General features: G+C 22.2%; 3 protein-coding genes across 4 annotated transcripts; 2 read left to right on the forward strand and 1 right to left on the reverse strand.

Moving 5' to 3' along the window:
• Window positions 1-1,228: 1,228 nt before the first annotated feature.
• Window positions 1,229-11,864, forward strand: Bma-pes-4 (KH domain containing protein; the record flags this gene model as incomplete). The annotated part of the gene is made up of 8 exons (XM_043077722.1): window positions 1,229-1,325; window positions 3,770-3,939; window positions 4,145-4,267; window positions 4,812-4,940; window positions 5,359-5,559; window positions 9,472-9,547; window positions 10,521-10,722; window positions 11,744-11,864. 8 exons carry the CDS (start codon window positions 1,229-1,231, stop codon window positions 11,862-11,864), a joined length of 1,119 nt encoding a protein of 372 aa, XP_042933656.1.
• A 1,050-nt stretch (window positions 11,865-12,914) lies between these two features.
• Bma-hpo-10 lies at window positions 12,915-17,577 on the reverse strand (the record flags this gene model as incomplete). 2 transcript variants are annotated; one of them, XM_001895589.1, is made up of 9 exons in its annotated part: window positions 12,915-13,062; window positions 13,350-13,557; window positions 13,801-14,002; window positions 14,427-14,561; window positions 14,753-15,022; window positions 15,244-15,492; window positions 15,693-15,822; window positions 16,112-16,831; window positions 17,522-17,577. In XM_001895589.1, the coding sequence occupies 9 exons, from the start codon at window positions 17,575-17,577 to the stop codon at window positions 12,915-12,917; spliced, it is 2,118 nt and encodes a 705-aa protein (XP_001895624.1). The 2 variants fall into 2 exon arrangements, with proteins under 2 accessions (XP_001895624.1, XP_042933657.1); XM_043077723.1 differs by lacking the exon at window positions 17,522-17,577 and having other exon boundaries at window positions 16,112-16,779.
• A 925-nt stretch (window positions 17,578-18,502) lies between these two features.
• On the forward strand, window positions 18,503-20,561 carry Bma-rpb-3 (DNA-directed RNA polymerase II 33 kDa polypeptide, putative; the record flags this gene model as incomplete). Its single annotated transcript, XM_001895588.1, has 5 exons — window positions 18,503-18,638; window positions 19,159-19,280; window positions 19,448-19,690; window positions 20,043-20,261; window positions 20,454-20,561. 5 exons carry the CDS (start codon window positions 18,503-18,505, stop codon window positions 20,559-20,561), a joined length of 828 nt encoding a protein of 275 aa, XP_001895623.1.
• Between the last annotated feature and the right edge of the window lie 6,856 nt (window positions 20,562-27,417).

The raw sequence follows: 27,417 nt of genomic DNA on the forward strand, positions 1-27,417 counted from the left end.
GTTTAAAGAAAAACAAAAAAGTTAAATAAAGTGAAACATTGAACTCATACATTTTGATTTGATATAACTTTTTGATCAGTACAAATTGATAATTGATTAATTGCTATGCTGTCACTGATTAATGATATAATAATTTTATAAGTTATTAAGTTTTTTATAAGTTAGTACAAAATAGAAAGTAATCAGTAAGATGTAAATAAAGTGACACTTTTAAAAAGTAATAAAAAATTTTCGCATACTAAATAATATTAAACATTTCATTTTTTGATATAATATGATTAAAAATTTAAAAATATAATTTAAAAAGTGTAATTTTATTAGGAAAATACTTTGTATTATAATTTAAAAAGTATAATTTTATTAGAAAATACTTTAAATACTTTGTAAAATTATTTTAAACCTATCTATACTGTAGCAATTGCTTACATTTATTTTTAGAAGTGAAAATTAAAATTTCAAAATAAATTATTTTTATAATTTTTATTAAAATAATAGTATCATTATTAAACTATCATTTTTTGTTCTTTTCTTAACAAATATTTCATTTCATTCTTCATTTTCTCTTTGACTTCAATAATATCTCTCTTTTTTCACTTTTCATTTTCTTCAATTCTTTTTTATCAAAAAAAAAAAGATAAAATGTGAATGAATAAAAATTTTATTTTCAATCAATTTCGTTTTTTTTTTTTTTTTCTTAATTTATAATTAACTTATGCTAAAAATCTGCAAATATTTATTCATCCTTCCATAACAGTTTGTACTAATTTTAATTTTCAAAGAGAGAGAGAGATGGAGGGAGAGAGAGAGAGAGAAAGAAAGTAAATTTATTTAATTGTTTAATGTTCATTGGCTATTTTTATTTTTCTCCTTTTCTCTTTGTCCTTTTTCATCACTTTTATTTGTGTTTATTTTTCCTTACTTAAATTTTCTTTTTCTCTTTTTTCCTTTTTTCTTTATTTATTTCAATTTTACATTTTTATTTTTTGTTAAATTTTATTGAGAATAAATAATTCTAAAGAACAAAAACACTTTTTTTTTTTTTGTTAACAATACTTAAATTTTTTTTTTTTAGGTTTAATTAATTGTTGTTATAATCATTATTGTTTTATTGTTATTGTTATTGTTGTTGTTTGTTATTGTTAGATTATCTATGATAAAATTTTGAGATATTTCTCAATTAATTTTTATAATTAATTATCTGATTATATAAGATTTACAGAGGAAACAAATGAATCGAACATGTAGTATACAAGAGGGAAGCTCATCATCCATACCACATCTATCAATTATTTTAACAGTACGATTATTAATGCAAGGAAAAGCAAGTTTTCTTTTTCTTTTTTATTTTTCAAAAAAAAAAAAAAAAAACAAAAATTTTCAAAGTTTGAAAATAAATTTTAAAAAAAAAAAATTCATGTTATCATGAAATTACACTTTTTTTTTTTTTTTAAATATAATTATTATATAATATTTCATTTTTCTTAAATTCGAAATACAATTGAAAAATTTTGATATAAATTTAATAAATCATCGATTAGATAAAAAATAACATTTTTGTAAAGAATCAGAATTATATTATCTAAAATAAGCAAAAAATTTTAGAATTTTTTAAAATTTTTATTCAATTTTTTTTCATTTTTTAATTAATTCTTATTCAATTAAAAGTAATCACATTCGTATATTTTGAAAACTTTTGAGCTTTAAATTTTAGTAGAAATTTTATGAAAATTGAAAACTTTTATTTAATCATTTATTTATTTTTATTTTTATTATTTGAAATGACATCTATTGAAACAATAATTGACTAATGTCAGACACGCATCAATGCATTTGAAAGTGTAATTTCATCAATAATATAAAAAGGAATGAACTAGCTGATATGAAATAATGGTAATAAGGAGCATCACTGATAATGATAACTGATAACTGATAAAGAAAAGAGAAGATGAATTAGAATTTCGTTACTATTTTTACTTCTGTTACTGCTATTAAAACTTTAGCTGAAATTCGATCTTACTATTCTATTGAAGGGAAATTTTTAGATGAATTCCTTACATCAAATTTGAGAAAAATATCAAATTTCCAAATTTTAATATTTCATTTTGTAGCTTAATATTGAATAAAAAAGATGAAAGAACGAAATGAAATTTTAAAAATGAAAAGAAACATAGAAAGCAAAGAAAAAAAAAAAAGTGGAATGAAAATTTTTCCAAATATTCAAATGATAAAAATTCAAATGATATCATCAATGAGATTTGATTATTTGAAAAAATTTGTTATAATGAAAATATGAAAAAAAAAAAAAAAAAAGGAGTTAAAAATTCCTAAGATATTGTTAAATTTTTATTTTATTATCCTCAATTCTCTATCGGAATACTAATACTGAAATAATAATATGATAATTTACTACAATTCGAATTAATTCGAAGTTTCTTGGTCAAAATTCAATTGATTTAAAAAAATTCAAAAACAATTTTCTTGCATTAATTATTATAAAAAATTTTTTTATAAAACTAATTTCAGAGATTTTTTCCTTTTCTATTTTCAATTTTATCTTTTTTGTTTTTCTTTCATTTTTTTTTTTTTTTTAATTTTATTTGCTAAAAATGACTTTTTCAATCATAATTTATTGATAATGATTGGATATTGCATAATGAATGTCAATTGAATGAAATTAGGAATATGAAAATAGAAAATACAAAAAATAAGAATAAAAGATAGAAAAAAAAAAAAAAAATAAGAAGAAAAAAGAGGAAATAAGTAAACGATAAAATGATGAAAAAAAAAAAAGAAAAAAGAATTAGGAAAAGGGAAAGAAGAAAAAGTAAACAATTTAATTTACATTAAATTAGCAATTTAATTTGCATAAAATAACGACACACTAAGATCTTTCAACAAATAGCATTCATTCTTTTCAGTATAATTTAATAGCAAAATATTAGCCAAATCAAATGATCGAGAAAGATGGAAAGAAAAAGAAATGAATGAATAATTGTTGAAATATAAATTCAAATGATTACAAAATAATTATTATCACATAAATATTAATTACCATAATTATCATAGAATAATTGATGGGAAGAAAAAGTTATAAAAATAATAATCGTAGTAACAATGATAATCATTCTTATGATTAATGTATCTGAAATAATAATAATAATGATAACAATAATGACAATAGTAATAATTAATTATTGTTTTAAGATAACTCTCTACTAACATATTTTCAATAATAAATTAATCGTTATTGTTTATTATTATTCATTCTTTTTTATTTTATACAAATTTTGACGAGAAAAATGTAAGTAAAATAGGATGAAAGGAATGAAATTTAATTTATAAAATGTTATTGTGATGTTTATTTTTTTGATAAAATTTAACAAACAAAACAAATTAGCTGTAACAATCGTTTAATACATTGTTTTTATATATAATGATAATTTTTTGCTATTATTATTATTATTAATTATTGTTATTGTTATTTTTTATTATTATTAATTATTATCACTTATTTATTATTATTGTTTTTATTATTATTTATTATTGTTATTTGTTATTATCCATAAGATATAAAAAAATTATCATTGTTATTTATTGTTATTTATTATTATTGTCATTTATTATTATTACCATTAATTATTGTTATTACTGTTATTTCTTACTATTAATTATTATTACTATTGTTATTTATTATTATTATCATTGTTATTATTAATTATTATTATTTTCACTGCCACTATTATTATCATTAGTTTATTATTTGAGGAAGTTGGTAGTATTATTGGTAAACGTGGTGATCATATTAAATTAATTCGTGATCAATCCGGTGCAAAAATTAATATATCAGATGGTTCATGTCCGGAACGTATTGTTACAATTACGGGTAGCATTGGAACGATTAATAAAGCATTTGGCATGATTTGTGCCAAATTACAACAGGTTTAATTTGTATGAAATATTAATAAATTTTTTATTTAATGAAAGAAAAAAAAATTTTTTTTTAAAATAAATCAATAATATAAATTAAAAAAAAGAAAAACTAAATCAATAATATATTTAAAAAAAAAAAAAATTTTTTTTCTTTTTCTTAAAATATATTTATGATTATATTTCAGTTTATTTCATTAAACATACAATTTTATAGGATTTACAAGCTCTTCCAAATAGCATTCCAAAACCTCCGATTACAATGCGTCTAATAGTGCCTGCAACTCAATGTGGCTGTATTATTGGTAAAGGTGGCACAAAAATTAAAGAAATTCGAGAGGTATTGAAATAAATTAAGGAAAAAAAAAATTTTTTTTTATATAATTTCTTTTTTGAGAAATAAATTTATTAATAAAAAAAATAATTCAATAATCATTTAATCCTCTTTTTTTTTTGAATAGCTTCTTTTTAAAAATAGAAACAAAAAATAAAATAAAAGTAAACAGAAATGACATCTATAATTTATTTTATTAGTACTTCCAGTAATCTTAAAAATATTAAAATTAACCTAAATACTTTGAGTAATGATTGCAAAGAAAAAAAAACTTATACTAATTTTAATTTTGTGGTAACAATACAATTTCTTTTTTTAAATAGTCGCTTATTTTAAAATAATAAAATTAGTTAGTAAAACCTTCTATGGACATTGAATTTAAAAATTTAAAAATTAAATCAATCAGAATATGTCACACATCATAATATTATGGATTTGAAATTCAAAAAGAAAAAAAAACTAAAACAATTTTTTTTCATTTTTTTTTTAAAATTTAATTATATTTAATTGTTACAACCTTATTCTTCCTTTTTTTTTTTTGTTTTTTCAGGCGACAGGTGCATCGATACAGGTAGCAAGCGAAATGCTTCCAAGCTCAACCGAACGTGCCGTGACAATTTCGGGTAGTGCTGATTCTATCGTCGATTGCATGCGAAATATATGTCAAATTTTATTAGAAGTTAGAAATTTAATTTAATTTTTTTTTTTTCTGAATTAAGCAAAGAATTTTTCAAATTTTACCAAAAAAAAAAATTTGACATAGCATTGCTAATTTTATTTTATTTAAAGAAAAAAAAGTAAACACTTTGAAATATGCAATTTAATATATGCATGCATGTATGAAATAAAAAATTTCTTTTTTTAATCTTTTAAAACTTTTAAAAAATTCAAACAATCAATTTCTCATTCCATTTTTGTTATAAAAACTGATTGTTATTAAAAGTTATTTTGAGAGTTAATTAATTAAAAACATAATAATTTAATTGGCGTAAGGTTAAAGGTTAAGTTTTTTTTTTTCAATATATTCTTATAATATTTTTTATAGTATATTTTTTTGTATAGCAAATATCGCTTATATACATTGCTTTTCTTTTTAGGCACCAGCAAAAGGTAACACATTACCATATCGTCCTAAACCGACCTTTAACCCTACATTATTAGCTAGTTCAGCTGCAGCTGCAGCAGCTTCATTGTTGCAACAACAACAACAACAGCAACAACAACAACAACAACAACATCAACAACAACAACAACAACAACAACAACAATCTTATGCAACCTTAATTAATCCTTTGGATGTTGGTTTACTATCTTTTGTTTATTTATTTTTTTGAACTTTCTTTACAGGTTTTAATTTTCTTCTTTTATCCATAAATGTTCCCTGATATTAAATATTTTTATTCATTTAATTAAATTTACCAAACATTTCAAAGAATAAAAACAACTCTCCTCTCCTTGTTTTTGCTTTTTTTTTCTTTTTCACTCTGAGAAATTCTAAAAAAGAAAACCACTAATTTTCATTTTTTTTTAAGAAAAAAACCACTCATTCATCATATTTCACACTATGTTTTTCGTTTATTGTGAATGTCCGTCTATAATTAATTGCTAAATTAATTTTTTACAATTTACAATAATTCATTCTTCTATGAGCGTTCATTTTCATTTTATTCTTTTTTGATTTCTTTGTCTGTTTTATTTTTAAAGTAAAATTTTCAAGCAATAAATACAAGGAAGAAAGAAAAAAAAAAAATGAAATAAAATTCTTTTTTATTGCATGCTGCTTTAAAATTTAACCCTGCCATCATTTTTTTTTTTTTTTTTTTTTAAAAATCAATCAATATTAAATCAATTTTTTTTTCAATTCTGTCATTTCTGAATCTTTTTTGTTTGTGTTTTTCTGCTTTCTATTATTTCTTTTGTTTCAATATTTAAAAAAAAAAAAAAAAAATTAAAAAGAATTTCATCGCTTATTCATAGGGAATTAATAATTTGACAAAAAATTATTTTCTTAATTTAATATCTTGTTAAAAAATAATTCACACTTCTACTATTCATAATTTTAAAGTTTTATTCAATCTTTAATCTTTCAGAAAGCAAGCAAATACAATTATTTCCATTTTATTTATGAATGAAAATGTTTATCATTCGAATTTATCTATTTTTTCCAGAAATTAAAAAAAAAAGCGGAAAAAAGGAAGAGAAAAGAGGGACAATGTATGAATTTAAAAATTATCGCATTTAATTTTAGTTATGAAATTAAACAAAATATTTATCAATGAAACAAATACAAATAAATTTTGCAACTAATCTCATACTAATAAATAAAAAAAGAAAAAAAAAATTCATCATAAAATTAAAATTAACAAATAATCATGTATTGTATTTATATATTTTTAATTGCTTGCAAATATTATTTAAACATACAATGTTCAAAAATTCAAAAGATTATTCATTTGAATATTTAATTATTGATCAAAAATTTTTGAAAATAATTTTAAAAATCAAAGAAGGAAAAAATTTGCATACAAGTAATATTTATTTGTTGAAAAATAAATAAAATTAGACTATAAAAAGAAAAAAAAATCCCCAGTTGAAGCATAAATTTTGAGATAAATTGAAAATTGGTGAATTTAATTTACGAAAGTACTAATGGAATTTATCCCATATACTCTTCCATTCTTATGTACTACTTCCTTTCTTCTCTTTCGTTTCCTCTTTCTTCTCCCTCTCTCTTGTCACCATTTTTTACTTTTTCTCTTCCAAATTTGTCATTTAAAAGAAAAAAATTAAAAAAAAATAAAAATAAAAAAAAATGTCACTCTAATATTGTTAGTCTCCTTTCCATTAACATTAATAAAGCATACATAAATGCATAAATATATAAATACATAAATACATAATATATAATTACATAAATAATACAAATATATAAAATACATAAATAATAATAAATATAATAAATACATAAATACATAAATATATAATTACATAAAGATACAAATATATAAATACATATATAAATACATAAATATATAAATACATAAATACATAATATATAATTACATAAAGATACAAATATATAAATATAACATAATAATATAAAATATATAAAATACATAAATACATAAATATATAATTACATAAAGATACAAATATATAAATACATAATATATAAATATATAAAATACATAAATACATAATATATAATTACATAAAGATACAAATATATAATAAATACATAATATATAAATATATAAATACATAAATACATAATATATAATTACATAAATAAACTACAACGTATAAATACATAAATAAATTACAACGTATAAATACATAAATAAATAATACATAAAGATACAAATAATATAAATACATAATATATAATACATAATATATAATATATAAATACATAAATACAAATATATAATAAATAATACATAATATATAAATACAAAAATAATAAAAAAAAAAAAAAAAAAAAAAAAAAAAAAAAAAAAAAAATATAAATACATAAATACATATATAATTACATAAAGATACTATAATAAATACATAAAAATACTAAATAAAATAAAATATAAATACATAAATACATAATATATAATTACATAAAGATACAAATATATAATACATAAATACATAATATATAATTACATAAAGATACAAATATATAAATACATATATATAAATATATAAATACATAAATACATAATATATAATTACATAAAGATACAAATATATGAATACATAAATACATAATATATAATTACATAAAGATACAAATATATAAAATACATATATATAAATATATAAATACATAAATACATAATATATAATTACATAAAGATACAAATATATAAATACATAAATACATAATATATAATTACATAAAGATACAAATATATAAATACATAATATATAAATATATAAATACATAAATACATAATATATAATACATAAATACAAATATATAATACATAAATACATAATATATAATTACATAAAGATACAAATATATAAATACATAATATATAAATATATAAATACATAAATACATAATATATAATTACATAAAGATACAAATATATAAATACATAATAATAATAAATACATAATATATAAATACATAAAATAATAAATAATATATAATACATAAATACATAATATATAAATATAAAATACAAATATATAAATACATAAATACATAATATATATAATTACATAAAGATACAAATATATAAATACATAAATATATAAATACATAAATAATATATAATTACATAAAGATACAAATATATAATACATAAATACATAATATATATAAAGATACAAATATATAAATACGTAATATATAAATATATAAATACACAAATACATATATGAAATTAATACAAACAGGAAAAAAAACAATGTTAAAAATTGAAAGAATGTATGTAATAAAGGAAGAGTACATTGATGAATAAATATTTTTCTTTTTTCTTTTCTAATTAAATTATTTTCTTTTTTTTTTTCTTATTTTGCCAACAATTTGTGTCTTTTCATAATTTGTATGATATCATTAATGAAAAATTTTGATTTTTGGGATTGAAAGTAATTTTGAGAGATAGAAATGTGGAAAAAAGTATAACTTTGTTATTTTTCTTATTTTTGATAAATTTAAGAAAATGAATTTAAGTAAAAATGATTGATTTAATTAGAATTTATTGGGAAAAAAAATAGCATTTTTTAAAAATTATTTAATATATATTTATTAAATTATAGTTAAAAAATATTACATTTAATATTTATTAATAAAATCTTATATTAAAACTTTATTACATGAAATTATAATGTAATTTATATTGCTTAGTACCATAATTATATTATTTTTACTACTATAAAATGTACTAAATTAGATCATTTCAAATTTCATTTCTCTATTAGAAATGAAATATTTGAAATAAATGTTTTTCGAATATGAAATTTTAGCAAAAAGTATATTTTTTTTTTCTTTTGTCTGTCATTTCCTCTTTTTTTTTTTCTTTTATTATCAAATAAAATCATACATTTTCAATTCTTTTAGTATCTTTTTTAGTTCTAATAATTACTTTGTATCAATTTATATACTTTTATAAAGTTATAAAAATTTTTAAACTTTAATTTACACAATCATAAAGTTAAAAAAAAAAAAAAAAAATGAAAATTCGAATTTGTGTTTTATATTTCAGCTGGTTAGAGTAACTTCCCCCTATGTCACAACTACCCAATTATTGCCAACTGTGCCTGCATTGAACCCTTATACAGGTAATGATAGCATCAATACTAGTATTACTAGCTCTTATCACTATTGCTACGCTTCTTATCACTGTTATCACTGCTAAGGATTTACTCTTATCACTACTGCTCGCATTCTTTCTCTGTTTTATTTCTCCTTTTTAGCTACTTTTTTTTGAAATTTTAACTCATTTATTTCATTTTTTTTTTTTGTTTCTATTGCATGCTTTGCAAAATTTTTAAAACTTAAGAAAAATAAAAAGAATAATTTATTATTTATTCTTTTTTTTTTTTTTTTTAATTTCATTTTTACTCAATTTATAATGTCATGTAATAATTCATTCCGGAAATTTTTTTTTTTATTTATTTATTTTACTTTATTTTCATTTGCTTTATTATAATTCGATATTGAAGTGATTTCGAATGATTGAAAAAATATTAACTGATGTCCGATGAATTTGTAAAAAACAATCTTACTTTTAGCAATTTCTTTCCGACTTTTTTATAGTTTCCCTTTTCTGTTCCACTTTTTATCAATGAAATTTGAAATGAAAATTCGAGAAAATTCGAGATTTTACAACGAATTCATTTTTTTTTGTCTCAGTTAATTTTTTATTGTATAATTAAATAAATTTACACTCTTTGAAATTAAAAAAATTAAAAAAAAAAAGGAATTTGTACGAATGCTGTAACCTCTTGGCTTTTTTTTTCTTTTTTTAAAGATTTTGCACAAAATTATAGCAAATCTGATCTGCAAGATGTATGCACTATTTACACATTGTTTATCAATAATATAATTTAATTATATTTCATTTAAAAATACTAAATTTTAGTTGCGATTTTTTAATTTCATTTTTTTTAAATTCTGAATTATAGTTTGAAAAAAAAAGAAAAAAAAAAAACTTTAATATCTATGTTTTTTTTTCTCTTTTTTTTTTTGTAAAATAAATTTCATTTAATTTTATTATTATTTCATCGCTAATAATTTATGTATAATTTGCAGTGTTTGGAAATAATTTGATAACATCTGTACCGATAAAAACTGATACAATAACAACAGAACAACAACAACAACAACAACAACAAGCAATAAATTCTGCAGCACAATGGGCAACAACTGTAGGTTATGATGAAAAACAAATTGATTATGCTCAAACACTGATGATGAATTCACAATATGCTGCTGCTCTGAGTTTGGGAGGAAAGTAAGTTTACAAAAAATAAAAAAAAATAGAAATAAAAACAGTAATAACGATAAAAATAATAGTAATAATAAAGACAGCCATATTAGTAGTAATAATAATAAGTAATGATGCTAATAATAAGTAAAAATAGTAATAAGTAATAAAAGTGAATAATAATAAGTAAATAATAATAAGTAATGATGCTAATATTAAGTAAAAATAATAATAAGTAATAAAAGTGAATAATAATAATAATAACGGTAATAATAATAGCAATAGTAAAAAGTAATAATAATAAGTAATGATGCTAATATTAACTAAAAATAATAATAAGTAATAAAAGTGAATAATAATAATAGCAATAGTAAAGAGTAATAATAATAAGTAATGATGCTAATAATAAATAAAAATAATCATAAATAGTAATGGTGAATAATAATAATAATGGCAGATAATAATAAATAACAAAATAATAACGATAATAATACTAGTAATAATAACAATAATAATGATAATTAATAATAACAATAATAAAACAATAAATGTAATGCTATTTTTATCATTAGCATTCTTGTTTTATGATATAATGGTCAAGCAATATTTGTAGAAATTTTTATTCTGAAATAAATAAAGTTAAAGAAGAAAATTATTGAGGTAATATTGATGTAATATGTATGTTTCTGAGAAATATTCAACAAATGTTATAAATGAATAGAAACGAATTAAAAAAAAAAAAAAAAAAAAATTGCAAATTGAATATTTGTTTGACAATCTTATTTTTCTTCATTTAGTAAAATTATCATAGTTCAAAATTTGAAAAAAAAAAAAAAAAAACGAAAAAGAAGATAAAATAAAGAATTAGATTAATAGTTGATAGACTATTAATATAGATGAGGAAAAAATGTTTAAAATGTTGGAATTTTTCTTTTCTATTCAAACATTTTGATAAAATGTTTTTTTACATCTAAACAAAACTTTACGAAATTTTGATAACCAACGCTTAATTAATTTAATTTAATTTCTAATTTATATTTTCTTTCAGTTTTTTTCCTGGTCATACAGCAGCTCTGGTTAAAGCAGCCAAACAGGATCATATGGCTAGTCCAACACGCATTTCACCAATATTATTACAGCAAAATACTCGACGGTTTACGCCATATTAATTCAATTATCATATCATATACCTTTGGTAGAGTAAATAATTAACAACCTTTCAATGATGAGCTATAATTGATTAAAAGAAACTTGAATTTTATGTAATTTGATGCTACAAGTAAAAATAAAATTAAGAATTAAAAAATTGTACAAAGAAATCCACTTCTTCAGGTTAATATTTCATCTATGACATCAATTATTCAGATCATTTAAAAGCTGCTCATTTAATAAAATAAACAGTAAACCATATGACAGTAAAAAAAATCTCAAAAAATTGTAAAAAAAAAAAAAAAACTCAATAAATGGTAATTATCTTTCAATCACTATACATATTATCGCTTCATATAACAGATTTTTCCAGCTATAGAATTTACTTCAAATCGTGCATGTGTACCGCTACTGTAATTTACAAATAGTTGAGCGAATTGATTTTCAAAAATAAGCGAAACATTGAAACCAATATTAGGTGTGGTAAAATCTGGAGCAGTTATTAACATTCTGACATTACTTTTAAAATTGAGTTTTACTTATTGTGCATTTAAATTTGAGCAAATGCTCTATGTAAAAAAAAAAAAAAAGAAAAAAAAATCATTTATTGACCTTACAATATATGCTGTAAGGAAGGACACTTTCTTTTTGAAGAGAAAGTAATGATAGCAAAAAATGATATTCACTAAAATGATAACATCGAAAATGAACATTACATTATCAATTTTCTCTTTACAAATAAAACCTGACCTTAAGTCTTTGAAGTCATTAATGGTCTGAAATTAAGACCGAACTAGGATAATTTCTTGCAAGAATTTAAAATGTTTAGATTTAGAGAATCATTTAGTTACGAAAATAGCAAGTTCAGAAATGCTATTTTCATAAGCAAATTGCCATGCTAGGACATTTGAAACAAGCAAAAGCTGAATGACTGTGGGAATATCTTCTTTGGACGTATGAACATGACCAAAATATGCTCTTGATTAAAATAAAGACGAAAATTAACAGTATCATAAATGAGAAATTTGAAAGAAATCTAGAAATTTCAACATATACATACAGAAAGGTCACTATGCCAGTACTGTATTACTATAAGTACGACAATCAATTTTACCATCATCAACGGTTATTCCAAATGTTGCCAACCATTCGCATAATTTTGGTTCTTCCAGACCCAATCTTGATGCTAATATTGTTATATTTATTGTAGGCCGAAATCTATAAATTTAATATAAATGAATTAATAGACTTCGTAGACTTTAAATAACTTTGTCAAAAATAAATCAAAGTTTCCTGATGTTTCTATATCTGAAGAAGCAAAATGATACCTTTCAATCTTATTGGTAAAAAAGACCATTAAGAAAAATATCATAAGGAAAGTTTTATGAGATCTATAATAAAATTTAAAAAGGTAAATTTGCTCTTTTAATGATTATGAGAAAAAAAAAAACATGTCTTACAACCAAATAAATCCATCGTTTACTGATATGGAAAATTAAACCTACGATTTAAGACAAGCGTTTAATGCAGCCTTTCGCTCTCGTTCCAAAAATAAATCCATTACGTATGATGCCATTCTCGGCGCTTCCTGATAGAGTCGAAAAAGTTTTACATGATTCCCAAGAGCCCAGGCTTCACGAGTTTTCAACGAAAATGAAAGACAAGGATCTTTTCGTGCTTTTTCATCCAATTCACTGAGCAAGGTAGTTTGATCTGAAAGATGAAAAAAAAAAAAAGTAACTGTTTCTTGAAATGAAAAATTTTAAAGACAGATTTCATTCTGCTGAAATTCCAGTCCATTGTTCTGTTCATTTGATTGCATCCTCTATTCCACAGATAATAATTTATCTTATCTACAAGTAATTTATCCTATATATAATAATAACTTATCTACAGATAAAAATGCCATACCATACAAACAGTAGACATTATTTCTTCAGAAAATATAAATCATACCTATAGTATTTGCAACTGATATGTAATATAGTAGTCGATAAGAGGTAAATTCATGACAATTTGGAGAATCGGGTAATTCTTTATATAATAATTTCAACTGGCTTTGACACTGGTTAAATTCTTCACGATCACCCTGCTCCAGTGCAATTCGTGCATTTGTCTCGTAAACATTCACAGTAAAATCGGTCCTTATGCACTGAATCTAAACACTCACTATACAATAGTTATGTTTCCAATCTTTAAAATTTCTTCTAAATGATATGATTATAAAATGTAAATATAAATAACACGTTTGGAGTGGCCAATCCAAAACATATCCACAACAATTTATTAGTTGACCATTCATTTATCATTCTTCCTTTATCAGTTTACCAGAAGCTTTGAATTTTGAATAGAAACTGAAAATTCTTTTTCGCTTTTCCGAAAAGTGGAAAATGTTCAAATTGTATAGTTTGTTCCATTAGATCAACAGGAATTGACAAAAATTTCAAATTATTAACAAGATTCAAAAACAAATCAATAAACTAAGCTATTTTAGCAAAAAAAAAAAAAAAAAAAAATGTGAGATATTCTATACTCTTGGAATATAACATGTTTAATGTTTAGTAGTAAATTGTACAGATTACCATCAAATCTTGACGGATACTTCTTAACTGATCATTTGCATATGTATAATCTCGATTAGTTGCATATTTCTGCTGCACCAATTTCAGTGCTTTCTCCAGTATCTTCAGTGGTCGTACCGTGCTTGGCTCTGGAGCCTAGAATAAAAAAAAAAAAAAAGGAACTATTCAGCAATTAAATGCATTTACATGTTATATATGAACGTTTGTGCATGTTTATAATGAAATAAATAACAATTAAAAAAGGTTTAATAGTATTATGCAAACAGAAATACCTCAAATCTTCACATTTGAACTATGATTAAAAGACTAAAGAACGAGAAACTAACCGAAGTAAGACGGAAGTAAGATTTTTCGATATCCATACATGTTCCAACAACGTTATCACTGGTCCCTTGTTCACCCTCCCGATCAATGTACCAATCTAGACGACGACGCATCTCTGTGAATTTTGCCCGCCGTGCTTCATCATCTCGAGCAAAACGTCTAGCACGTTCTTCACGCTGCGCGTTACTTCGTTCATCAGCTGCCCAACGTCCAGATTTTCCACTATTCTTTTTTTGTTTCTTCTTTTTTTTCTGCGCAGCGGTTTGTTTGAACTAAGGTCATTGAATTGAAAAAAAAAGAGAAAAATGTTTTTATGCCACTTATATTGAATGAAATAATGTGCTTGTTTTCAAATCTTTTCTTCTACTCTTTTTCAGCTTGATTTATATTGAAATTTTCACACCTAAATTTAACTTTGTAAATTTTTTTTATTTCATCGTAAAGAACTTTTACTAAGTATAAAAATCTTTTTTCCCAATAAAGTAAAACACACTTTTGGCTGCTCATCAACCGGATTATCTTCATCGGATGGAAGACGAACACGAGGGCTGAACGGCACCCGCCTTTTAGACTGTTCACGAAACGTAGGAGATCGTGAATCTCTCCGATGACTCATCTCATGTTTAGACTTCTTCAGTGACCGTTTCTCCATTTCTGTGATTGCATTTAAACCTTTTTTTAGTTGACTAGCTGGTGTCCAACCCATTTTCAACTCAAAGTTCACTTCGGAAGGCAATGGCTCCTAAATAAAATAGATAATCTGTAACTGGAAAAAAAAAAAAAAAAAACTGTGAATCTTTAGAAAATTTACTAAAATATGATTTTTCATTCCTCTTTACTTCAATATCACTCCTGATTAATGTAAACATAATATGTTAATGATAATCATATAAATATTAATGATCACATTAAAGATAACTTCGAGAAAACGTTTAAACTTACACGATCCCAGTCAACTGCTTTATAAGCACCAGACATTAACAGAGGATTAAGTTTTTGTTTGAAATATTCTTCTAACTTATCGCGATCTTCCTTCTTTTCCACTGCCATATACGAACGTTCCACATACCTCCTAAAAATATGAAAAAGTTCTTCAGGCTGAATAACTCTATCAAACGATCAGTTATATTTCAATGGATAATAACGTCCCATCTTCTATATTTCATATATAGAGACAAATCAACATAAAATTTCTATTTTTTCGACTGAAAAATTATTTTCAACAGAAGTAATTGGATGACTCAGTGCTATTCCAATTTCGCTCAAGCTGAGTAATTGATAGTTTTTGACTAAAAGAAAGATTAGATAATTTGCAAATGGTAAGTTCACTGAATAAAAAAACTGCAAAAAAAAAAAGTTACTTGACAGGATCCGGTATAGTTGGCGATTCCAATCCAAATGATTGAGAATTCTGATGAAAAGCTGGTGCAGTGTTAAGTCCTCGTGGACGATTAATTGAAAAACGTATGGGATGCTGTGGAGCGGTATTGTTTCGGCCATATTCTCCTCTTCCTGATCCTGATACTAGTGTTGATCTGTTCCCATTAAATCCAAACTGTCGTGGTTTAGCAGTAACATTTGACGATGCCCATGGGTTCATAAAATCTGGATGATAATTGACATTTGCTGATTGTAAATGTGTTCCTGATGGAGTAAAACCATAATTCATTCCTACATAAATCGAATTTTCCTGTGTTATACCATAAGTTTGGGATGGTTGTGGTGGTAACGATGATGTCAGTGATGACGATGATGACGATGGTGGTGGTGGTGGTGGTGGCGGTGGTAAACGAGGTAAAAATGGTGACATTCCAAGACTATGTTGTTCCATCCATGGATAATAATGCATTATTTGAGAATGTATATCAGGTTGAGTTTGAGAATGATATGATGTCATAGATGAAATGTTCGAAGAGGTGGAGGTGGCTGAAACGTTAACCTTTTTCAAGGCTTCCTGTGCTTTTTCCCAAGCTGCCGTCTGATCATCTCGTGGTGTTGACACTTCGATGTTAGCATTTTGGGGTGGCATTGGTATTCCAGCAATACAACTGTTATCCGCCGAATCAGGTATCCAAGTATATCTGAAATAAATCATACTTCTAGTCAAGTCCTATTGTAATATACGCTTACAAATTTCCTTGTCACAAATATAACTTTTCTTAATGCAAATTCAAATGAATTTCTTCAATAAATTTGAAGAAATAGTTTTTCAGTAAATTATTATACTGAACACAATTTTTAAATGAAGAAATATATCAAGAATTTCAAATTAGTTTAGTATTCCTACAGTGTCTGTATTATATAGTTCAGTCTAATACAAAGTTATTGTCAATTGTCGGAATGCTAATCATAGATTAGCAATATTGCTACTACCTTTGATCTTTAATGTTGCTACTACTTTGATCTGACGAAATTCCAATGTAATCGGGAAAATTACTCGGAAAATAGCATACGAAAAGGAAAATGATAGATATGCCTTTTTATCATTTTTTATTCCTACTCCAGACTCTGTTAAAACGCTAACTCATTTCAGTAATAACCAACATATCAAGTGTTCTCATTAAAACCAATAATCCAGAATATGACGGAAATGAGAAGGATACAAGAAGAAATGTAATAAAATTCTATTTTTAATAGAAAGCAATTTGAAATCCACAATAAAAAGAACAATTAAACTTTTTGCAAAAAAAAGCAATGGAAAAAACAAAGTTATAAACATAATTTTATATATTACAGTTATAGAATAAAGTGGAAATTAAACGATTACTTACGTTCCAGATGAATTATTGCCTGACACTGCTGATGATTTCGATGGTAATGATGTCATTGAAAGCGTCAAACTTGTTAAATTAGCACTTTGATCGTTCTAATTATTTAGCTGAAAGTGCTATGTCCAAATGTTACAACTTACCGTCAAAGGTTTATCTAAAGTAAATCTTTCAAAATAAACACTCCAAAAATTTAGTCACATAAATAACAGTGACATACACACAATTTGACGGGCCGCGTTTTAGAAAAGCAAAATTATCAAACTGATTTATTCGAGGAATTTTGTTGGTGGCATTTGGTGTAGTGTATATTAATTAGTGTTCTCATCAACTTTTAGGTTTTTTGACTTTTAGGTAAGTATTAGAAGGAGAGAGAATGCAGAGATAGTACATTGCTATGAAGAGGTGTAGGGAATGATAAGATGAGAAAATATGTGCTGCAGAGATTGAGAATAAAAGGAGATGAACGAAAGAAATTAAAGAGGAAACGATAGAGAAATTATAGGAAATTTAACGATAGAATAATTAGTTGTTGTAAATTGTAAGATTAGATGAAGTTTGAAAGATATTTAATTGAAATTATCAGGGTATAGACAATACTGTAACTTGAAATGGAGGAAGTAAGATGTTGATGAGAATTGTAACTTTGTGGTTAATGAAGCAGAGAACTTTGGAATTGATTAGTTAATAATGTTAAAATTATAAGAAATAAGAATTGATTTTTTACGTTTTCCTTTTAATGAAGTCTTTTTTTAGTTCGGTCATTTAATTTGATAGTATTAGTTTTGTTGCAGTTTATGATTAAATTATAATAATTCAATCATAAACGATAATAAATTGATTTTTAACGAATCTGTATAGAGTGAAGAGTATTAGTGATAATTATCTGTTTATTTTTTCTTTTTTTTTTCATAAATTCCACTCATAACGCAATGATTTTTCTTTTTTTCTAATTTTTTTTAAAAACTTTCTAGTTTTTAAGGAATGCCTTATGCTAATCAACCTCATGTTGCGATCACTGCCTTAAATGACGAAATTGTGCGATTCGTTTTAGAGGATACCGATTTAAGTGTTGCCAATTCGCTACGGCGAATTTTTATGGCTGAAGTACCAACTATGGGTAAATTTCAATAATTTTAATTTGCTCTGCAATATATATATATATATATAATATATAAATATATATATATATATATATATATATATATATATATTAATCTGTCGATTCATAATATATAAGGCGTGATTTGTAGATCGAATGATAAATGTTGATAATTTCTCTTTTACTTAATGTTCAAAAAAAAAAAAGAGAAATTAGATACGGGCATCTACTGCAAAACTTCAATTATTAAGAATACAAAATTGTATTAGTTTCTCATTAAATCATTTAATGACTGAAGTAAATAGTATATCATGCGAAAGAAGTTATTAGTGAAAAAGTTAGCTTAAATGAATGAATTAAATGTAAGTTAAATGAATGGATTTCATTAGAAGTAAGATGCATATTTTCAAAATGAACAAGGAATCTAGTCACATTTTCGACATTTTTTTTTTTTTTTTTTGTTTTCGTTATTTTTCTCATATTTTTCATAATATATTCTATCTGTGCTTCTAAAGTTTAATTTTAATGTAACTTACAGCAATTGATTGGGTACAAATTGAATCAAATTCAAGTGTCCTGCATGATGAATTTATTGCCCATCGTCTTGGTTTAATACCACTAACATCAGATTCAGTCGTAGATCAGATGCAATTTTCACGAGTTTGTGTTATCTATCTATTTGCTTACATGAATTACGCATATCATATATTAATGAAATATTGAAGCATAAGACATATAATGCTATAAAATGTTAACAATGAATGGTTTAGATTATTTATATACTTTTGAAATAATTTTTACTATTATCTAATCTATTTCATTTTTAGGACTGTCAATGTACAGAATTTTGTCAGTTTTGTGCAGTGGAAATGCGACTTCGGGTACGCTGTGACGATGAGGGAATAAGAGCAGTGACAACAGCTGATCTTGAAACCAGTAATCCAGATGTAGCTCCTGCATGTGGCGTACATATACGTAATCGTAATGCCGAAGAAAATGCCAGTGATGATATTCTCATTGTTAAGTTGAGAAAAGGGCAAGATATTGATATTAAATGTATTGCCAAAAAGGTAAACTATTAGTATTTAGTTACTGTAAAACTCAACTAACGTTTAACTGTAAATATTTTTCTATCATAATTCCTTATATTTTATTTGTACTTTATTATCAGTATATAGCTTTAATGTCATCACACATGAAAATTTTAGATTTTGAATTGTAATAATTAGTAATTTTTTACGATTGAAAAAATTACTTTTGTACAAAAATTCTTTGAGAAAAAATTTTAAGATTGATTTAAGCATTGACTTGATCAAGTCAATTTTAATAAATGAGATTACTTCATCTAAAAATTACTGTTCGATATTCGCTTCTGAAATCTTTTAATTTATCTGTTTTGAAATGAATATCATATTGTTATAGGGATTCGGTAAAGAACATGCCAAATGGAATCCAACTTGTTGCGTAGCATTTGAGTACGATCCTGACAATGCTCTTAGGCATACAATGTTAGCGAAACCAGAAGAATGGCCAAAAAGTGAATATTCTCAATTGGAAGATGATGAATATGAAGCACCTTTCGATCCGATGGCTAAGCCAAATAAATTTTGGTTTACAGTTGAATCTACTGGAGCTTTAAAGGTAGATAGTTTCTTTGTTATGATTCATTTCCTCATTTTTGAACAAAAAAGTTTGGACCAAATGATTTTTTTTGATCTGATGATCTTAAGTTTCTACTTTCAAGATCTTATCTTAGTTCCTATTTAAAAAGATTAGAAGAAATTCTTTTATTCAAATAATACAATTTTGATATATTAAACGTTAATGTTGCAGGCAGAAAATATTATTTTAAGTGGTATTTCTGTTCTGAAAAAGAAACTGGCTGACTTACAAAATCAACTGCAAAGAGAATTATTACAACAAGGACATGTTTATCATTGATTCAAGACATGTTCGTACTAGTCTTTGTTTTGTTTTAGCATTTTGTTCAATTTTTTTTTCAAACTTTTCCACACAAGTTAAGATCTCGTTGCGATGAAACATTGATAGATGTGAATTCGTTTCTAGATTTATGAATTAATTGTTTTTATGCTGTTTTATTGTTTTGAATATTTTGTACAAAATTTGTCAAGTCTTATTAACTTTGTTCATTTCTTTATTTTAATAAATAAAAAATTCCTTTTACTTTGTAGTAATATACTTTTGTTCCATGCGGAAAATGAAATGCAAAATTCATTTATGATTTTTTATAGAAAAGAATAAAGTGATCCTATGGGTTGATTTATGATGCCAATGATATACAGTAATTTTTGTAGTTTTTTTTTTTTTTTTTCCTTCCTTTTTCCATTTCCTATCAACAAATTTAGGTGAAATTTCAAATTACTGTTTAAATGACTCAATGTTTTGAGGTGAACAATTGAAAATTATTATGCAAAATTATTATGAAAATTATTATAGCAGTAGGATTTATATAAAAATAGATATAATATTAAAATTACTGAAAAAGAAAAAAAAAAAAATTGATTAGCTTTTGATAGATTGTTTTTTTCTTAATATTAGAAGTTTAGTTATTGAAAAATATCTATCCATACATACATTTCTTTTTTTTTTTTTTCCTTTAATTTCTATTTTTCTTTCTTCATTGAAATAGTATTACTTTTTTTTTTTTTTTCTTCCTTTTCAAGGACATAAGACGATGAAAAAAAAAAAAAAAGAAGAAAGAAAGGAAGGAAAGAATCAAAAAAAAAAAAATGAACGAAACATAGTAATAATTATAACGTTGCGATGTAAAATTTCATTTTTTGTTTTCTTTTTTTTTTTTTCTACTATTCCTTTTCTTTTCATATTTTTAATGCCATAAATTATATATCATTTTTATCATTATTTGTTACAAGTTTTTATCATTTCCTTAAAATTTTTCTTTTTATTTCAATTTTTTTTTTTTTTTCTAATCTATTATTCTCATATAATCTTCTTGGAAAAAAAAAAAAATGAAAGAAAGAAAGAAGGAAAACTTTAAAGCTGGTTTCGAATATTTGTCATATATCATCTAAATTTGTAATTTTTTTTTTTTTTTTATTTTTAAATTTGTGAACAAGAGAAATATTTGCTTCAAAAAAAAAAAAAAAAAAAAGAGAGGGAGAGAGAGAGAGAGAGAGAGAAAAGATAAAAGAGAATGAAGAAATGATATGTTCATACAAAGAATGTAATGAAATGAATGAATGAAAAAAAAGAAAGGAATGGATGTGAAAAGAAGAAAATGATAATAGATAAGAATTTTTTATTCAATCAGAAATTATTATCATAATTTATCTTTTATAATTACTTAATTTTTTTTTTTTTTTTTTGGATAAAAATAATTCGAAACAAAAAAAAAAATTTTGCCTTTTTTTTTTTTTTCGAGAATTTGAAATATCTTGAATATATTAATCATTTGAAATAAGATTTATTCCTCTCTCTCTCTCTCTCTCTCCCTCTCTCTCTCTCTCTGTTTTTTTTCAAGGAGAAAATAATATTTCAGGATTTCTTTTAAATTTCAACCATTTAAAATAGCATTTTGGATATTTCTTTACTTCCATACAATGTTATTAATATTTTCAATTGATTTTTTAGATTAAAAGAAAAAAAAAAAATTAGAAATTAAGATTTGAAAATTTAATGAATGCATGTTTTTTTTTTTAACTTCGAAACTTTCCAATTGTTAAACTTTTTATTTTTATTTATTTTTTTTTTTTTGTATTATAAAAATAATACCTAAAAAATTTGATTTTCAACTATTTTTCATTTCTTCAAAATTACAAGCATTAATTTAATTAATTTTAAAATGGTCATTCATGTTTCATTCGTTTTTTTTTTTTTTTTTTTTTTTAAAAAAAATCACAAAAATTCAAAGAAATTAGTGAATGTTTAAAAAAGATTAAAGTTTTAAATTTTAGTTTAACATTTATCTCTAAATGTTACCACCATTTTGTTTTCATATCTTTCCTATTTTTTACTTTCTTTATTTTCCTAATTTTTACTAATTTTAGTAAGAAATTGAAGATAGAAATAATGATAATAAATTAAAACCAAAAAAAAAAAAGAAATGAAAAGTTCATTTTTAAAAATTTAACCTCAAAAAAAAAAAAAAAAATTCGTATAAAGGTCAAATCAATCGGTGATATCTTACAAAATTTATTTCTTTTTTTTTTCTTTTACTTTCTTTTCATCCTCTCTTCTATCCTATTTTCCTACAATCATCCTAATACTATTACCATTTATTTATTTATTTATTTATTTTTAAACCACCAAAGCAATTACCTGAGATATTCGTCCTTTCATTTAACCTCTCATTAAGAGAGAGAGAGAGGGAGAGAGAGAGGGAGGGAGAGAGGGAGAAGCGAAAAAATTTGATATAACCTTGGTTACATTACATGTAATAATTATTATTCATTCATAAATAGTGAGAAATGCAATGATTAAATTTTCTTTTTAATATAAAAATTTGATTATAATTAAAATTACAATAAATTATCATAAATTTTATTATAATTTGAAAAAAAAATCAAATTATATTACTCAATCAATCATTTCATTAAAAATTTATAACTTTAGTAAAGTAATGAAATCAGATTATTTTGCAAAAAAAAAAAAAAATGATATTTCAATATAATTTATTTTATGATATTATCATACCTAAATTAATTGTAATTTTATAGCGATAGTGATAACAACAGATGATAAAAGATGATAATAGTGATAATAACTGTATCAATTGCGCTGGAAATTTGAGGTTAATCTAAGATAATAATATAATTCATTGATTGATTAAGCTGATAAGATATTAATTTTGATTGAAAAGTTGAAAAAAATTTTTTTTTTGCATGCGATAATCAAAGAAAATAAATGTGTTTTAATTAAAATTTTAATTGAAAATAAGCACAGTATTAATTGAAAGTAAAAAAAAAAAAAAAAAAAGTTGCATTGATAAAATTTTAATAATATGTTTGTTTTATTAAAATTACTTCTTAAGACTTAAGTAATGGTATTATTATTTGATTTTACAGAAAGTTAAAAACCTTTTTTTTTTTTTTTTCTACAAACTTTTTCAATATTGACTTATTTATATCCGGTATTAGTGTAGATTTTTCCGGATAATGTTTATTTCTTAACTTAATGATTACATTTGGTCATTTAATTTTAGTCTAACTAACTAATAGTTTTATTTTATAAAATAATTTTTATAATATTTAAAATTCAAATGAATTATTTATAATTGAATCAATAATTTTGTTTTATTAAAGAATTTTTCTCTGATTTCATCAATAATTGCAATAATTAAACAATAATTAACTTACCTAAATCATTTTGCATCATTTTGTTTCATAGCAAATATTTGAAAAGGAATTGTTAACTGTCCGGTTTTTACTTTTTTAGCTAAAGTAATGAAATTAGAAATTGTAAATTTGGCATAATTTAATAAGAAATAATCCTGTTTATATTTAAAGCAAATCCGGTTTTTCTTGATGCAAACATTATTGTAGGAAAGTTAATATCTTTTATAATATTTAATTGCCTTTTCTCTCTTCCTACTTAGATATATGATTGTTATAGATGAAAATTTTAAATTGAATTACTTCATTAAAATGCTTAAATTATGTTTACGACTAAAAATTATAATTTCAATATTTCAATTTTAAAGTTTAATTTGAATTTCTTTTTTTTTTTTAGATATATATTATACGGAAATAGTAAAATGATTCATTGGTATATTTGAATGAATAAATTATTCGTATATGCATATCAGTATTATCAATTTCTGAATCTGAAATCTTTTGATCAATAAATTTGAATGGACAGAAAATTTTAGAAAAATTAAATTGATTGATCAAAAGGATTGCAATGTTATTTATTTTAAGAAAGATTTTAATTGTAATTTATTATAATTTCATTTATTTTTTAATTTATTCGTCCAAATATGTGAAATTAATTAAATAAACTATAAAAAACAATTAAGCTAAAATAAAATTAATATTTTTCAATTTATATTATTCAAATTTAGCAAAAAATGTAGCACCACACGGCTACACTTAATATTTCTTATGAAAAAGAATTATAATTAATTATCATCTTGTGATAATCACATTTTATGCATAATTAATTTCAATCTTATTTAATTTAAACTATCATTCATTCTTCTTTTCGTTTTTTTTTTTTTGAAAAAGAAAATATTAAACAGATAATGAGCGAATTTATTTTATTTAATTACGATTTTTGCAGTTTGATTTTAGCGCAAATCAAAAATGATAAAAAATGAGAAAGAAAAAAAGCGAAAGGAAAAGCAATGAGTTAAAAAGTTTATCATTTAGTAATTGAATATAATTTACTAATTAAATATTTTTAATTAAATTATTTTTTTGCTCATTTTTCATTTTTTAAGCAATTTAAATAAATTTTTGCATATACAATCTGTTTCTCTTATTTATTTTGGTTGTTATTTTTACTTAATCTAAAAATCTAAAAATTGGAAATCATACTGGAAATGTTTGTTATTAATTTATTTTAAAATTTTAAAAGTGTTAGCACAAATGAATCTTTTAAATATTTACTTATGTTTTCCATTTATTTATTTGTGTTAAAAATGGAAGAAAGAAAAAAAGTAAATAATACAGACATTTTGAAATATTATCCAATTTTTGAAACAGATAATATAGTACTTAAATAATATTTAGTTGAATTATTAATTAGTTTTTTAATTAATTACTTTTTTTTTCTTTAGAGTTGTAACAAATAGTAATACATAAATATCGATTAACTAAAATATCAATTTGAAATTAGAATTATAAATGAAATAATATTTTTATTTAAAAAATATAAATATGTAATCTTAAAGAAAATATCTTCTCATACGATATAATTTCAATTTAAATTTCAAGGTTAAGTCAAAAAAAAAAAAAAAAAAAAAAAAAAAAACAAATTAGTTTGTATTTGAATATTTACATGGCAATGTCATACATTTCCTGTTACTTTCTAATGCATTAATTCATTGCTGTGAGCAAATTTTTAAAATTTATTCCTTCCGGATGCATTCATTTCAAATTTGATAAATTTGATTAATTAAAAATTGAATTAAAAAAAAGAAAAGATCAATTCCTAACAATATTATTTATGTTAGAAATGATATAAAATTCAAATTTAAATTTGAAATTCAAAATTTAAAATTTAAATTTGTACTACTAAATGATATGAATCCGGCAGTTGTAAAAAAAAAAAAAAAACAAACTTGTTAAAACTTTTTAATAATCATTTTTTAAATTATAATTCATTATATATTATCATTTGTGAATTGTTCTCTTCAAATTATTATTTATCTTCGAAATTAATAAAAAAAAAAAAAAAAAAATTAATTAAAAATAGTATTTTTAAAAAAAAAAATTTAATAAATAATAAATTAATAAAAAAATTCTTATCCATTTTTTTTTTTTTTATCATGAAAATTACACTATCATCTTGACGTAAGTTATCACGTAAATAACTTTTCAACTTTGACGTTGCAATTTTACATTCTTGAAAATGATTTCGTATACTCATAATTTTTAATAATTATTTAATGATAAAATACAATTGACAAAAATGATTTTATTAAGATATTCTGAGGATGAAATATTTCCATAAAATTGATGAAAATAATCAAAATTAAATGCTTCATTTTAAATTTATTATCAAAATTAGTGACAGGAAAGAGAGAGAGAGAGAGAGAGAGGGAGAGAGAGAGAAAAAAAAGAGATTAAATTTGATAAACGAGATTCAAAATTGGTCAAAAATTTTTTTTTTGTAAATAAAAAAAAAAAGAAAATTAAGAAAACGATATAAAAGAAAACAAATAATGAATTCTTCTCATCTCTCTACTTTAAATTTTTGTTATCTCATCAGATTATCTCAAATTTTATAACAATTTTCAAACTATAAAAGAAAAAGGTAATAATAAAATAAAATTATTTTTAAAATGAATGAAGAAAAAATGATGAAAATTTCATTATGAAAAAATTTTCTTTATTTATATCCAAAAATAAAAATTGAAAATTGAAAGAAAAAAAAAAAAAACGAGAAAATTGCATAAATTTATAAATCAAAAAATGAATGATAGAAGAAAAGAAATCATTAAACGAAGAGGTCAAAAAGAAAATAAATTTTTGAACAATTTAAATTTTCCAAAAAAAAAAAAAAAGAAGGAAAAAAATTCCAAAAAAAGTAAAAATTTTTTTTTTCCTTTTTTTAAATAGAAACTTTATAATACTTTAATTATTTGATAATTATTCAAATTTTTCATTTATTTTTTTTTTCTCTCTCTCTCTCCCACTCTTTCTAATTTTTAATTTATATAATAATGTAACATTGTTAAATTAAAATTAAAGAAATCAATTTTGTGGATCAGTTGGAATGACCTAAATTTTTTCATTTTGCTTATTTCCTTAAAATGAAACAACTAATTTCTTTATAAAATGACAAAATAAAGAGTTTATGTTTTTTCCTTTTTTTTTTTTTCATTTTTAATTTTTTTTCTTTTTCTCTTTTTCGTATTCGTTTTAATTTTTTTTTTTTTTTGTTAATTTTTTTTTAAAAAAAAAATGACAAATTAATGAAGAGATTAAGACATAAAAGGGAATGATAAATGTTCAATTTTTTAATCGTTTTTTAATTATTTATTTCAATTATAATTTTTCAATATGAATAAAAATTATTTAAATAGGAAATGATAAATGTTCAATTTTTAAATCGTTTTTTAATTATTCATTTCAATTATAATTTTTCAATATGA

This window comes from Brugia malayi (genome assembly GCF_000002995.4).
Source record: "Brugia malayi strain FR3 genome assembly, contig: Bm_v4_Chr1_scaffold_001, whole genome shotgun sequence".
NCBI lineage: Eukaryota > Metazoa > Nematoda > Chromadorea > Rhabditida > Onchocercidae > Brugia > Brugia malayi.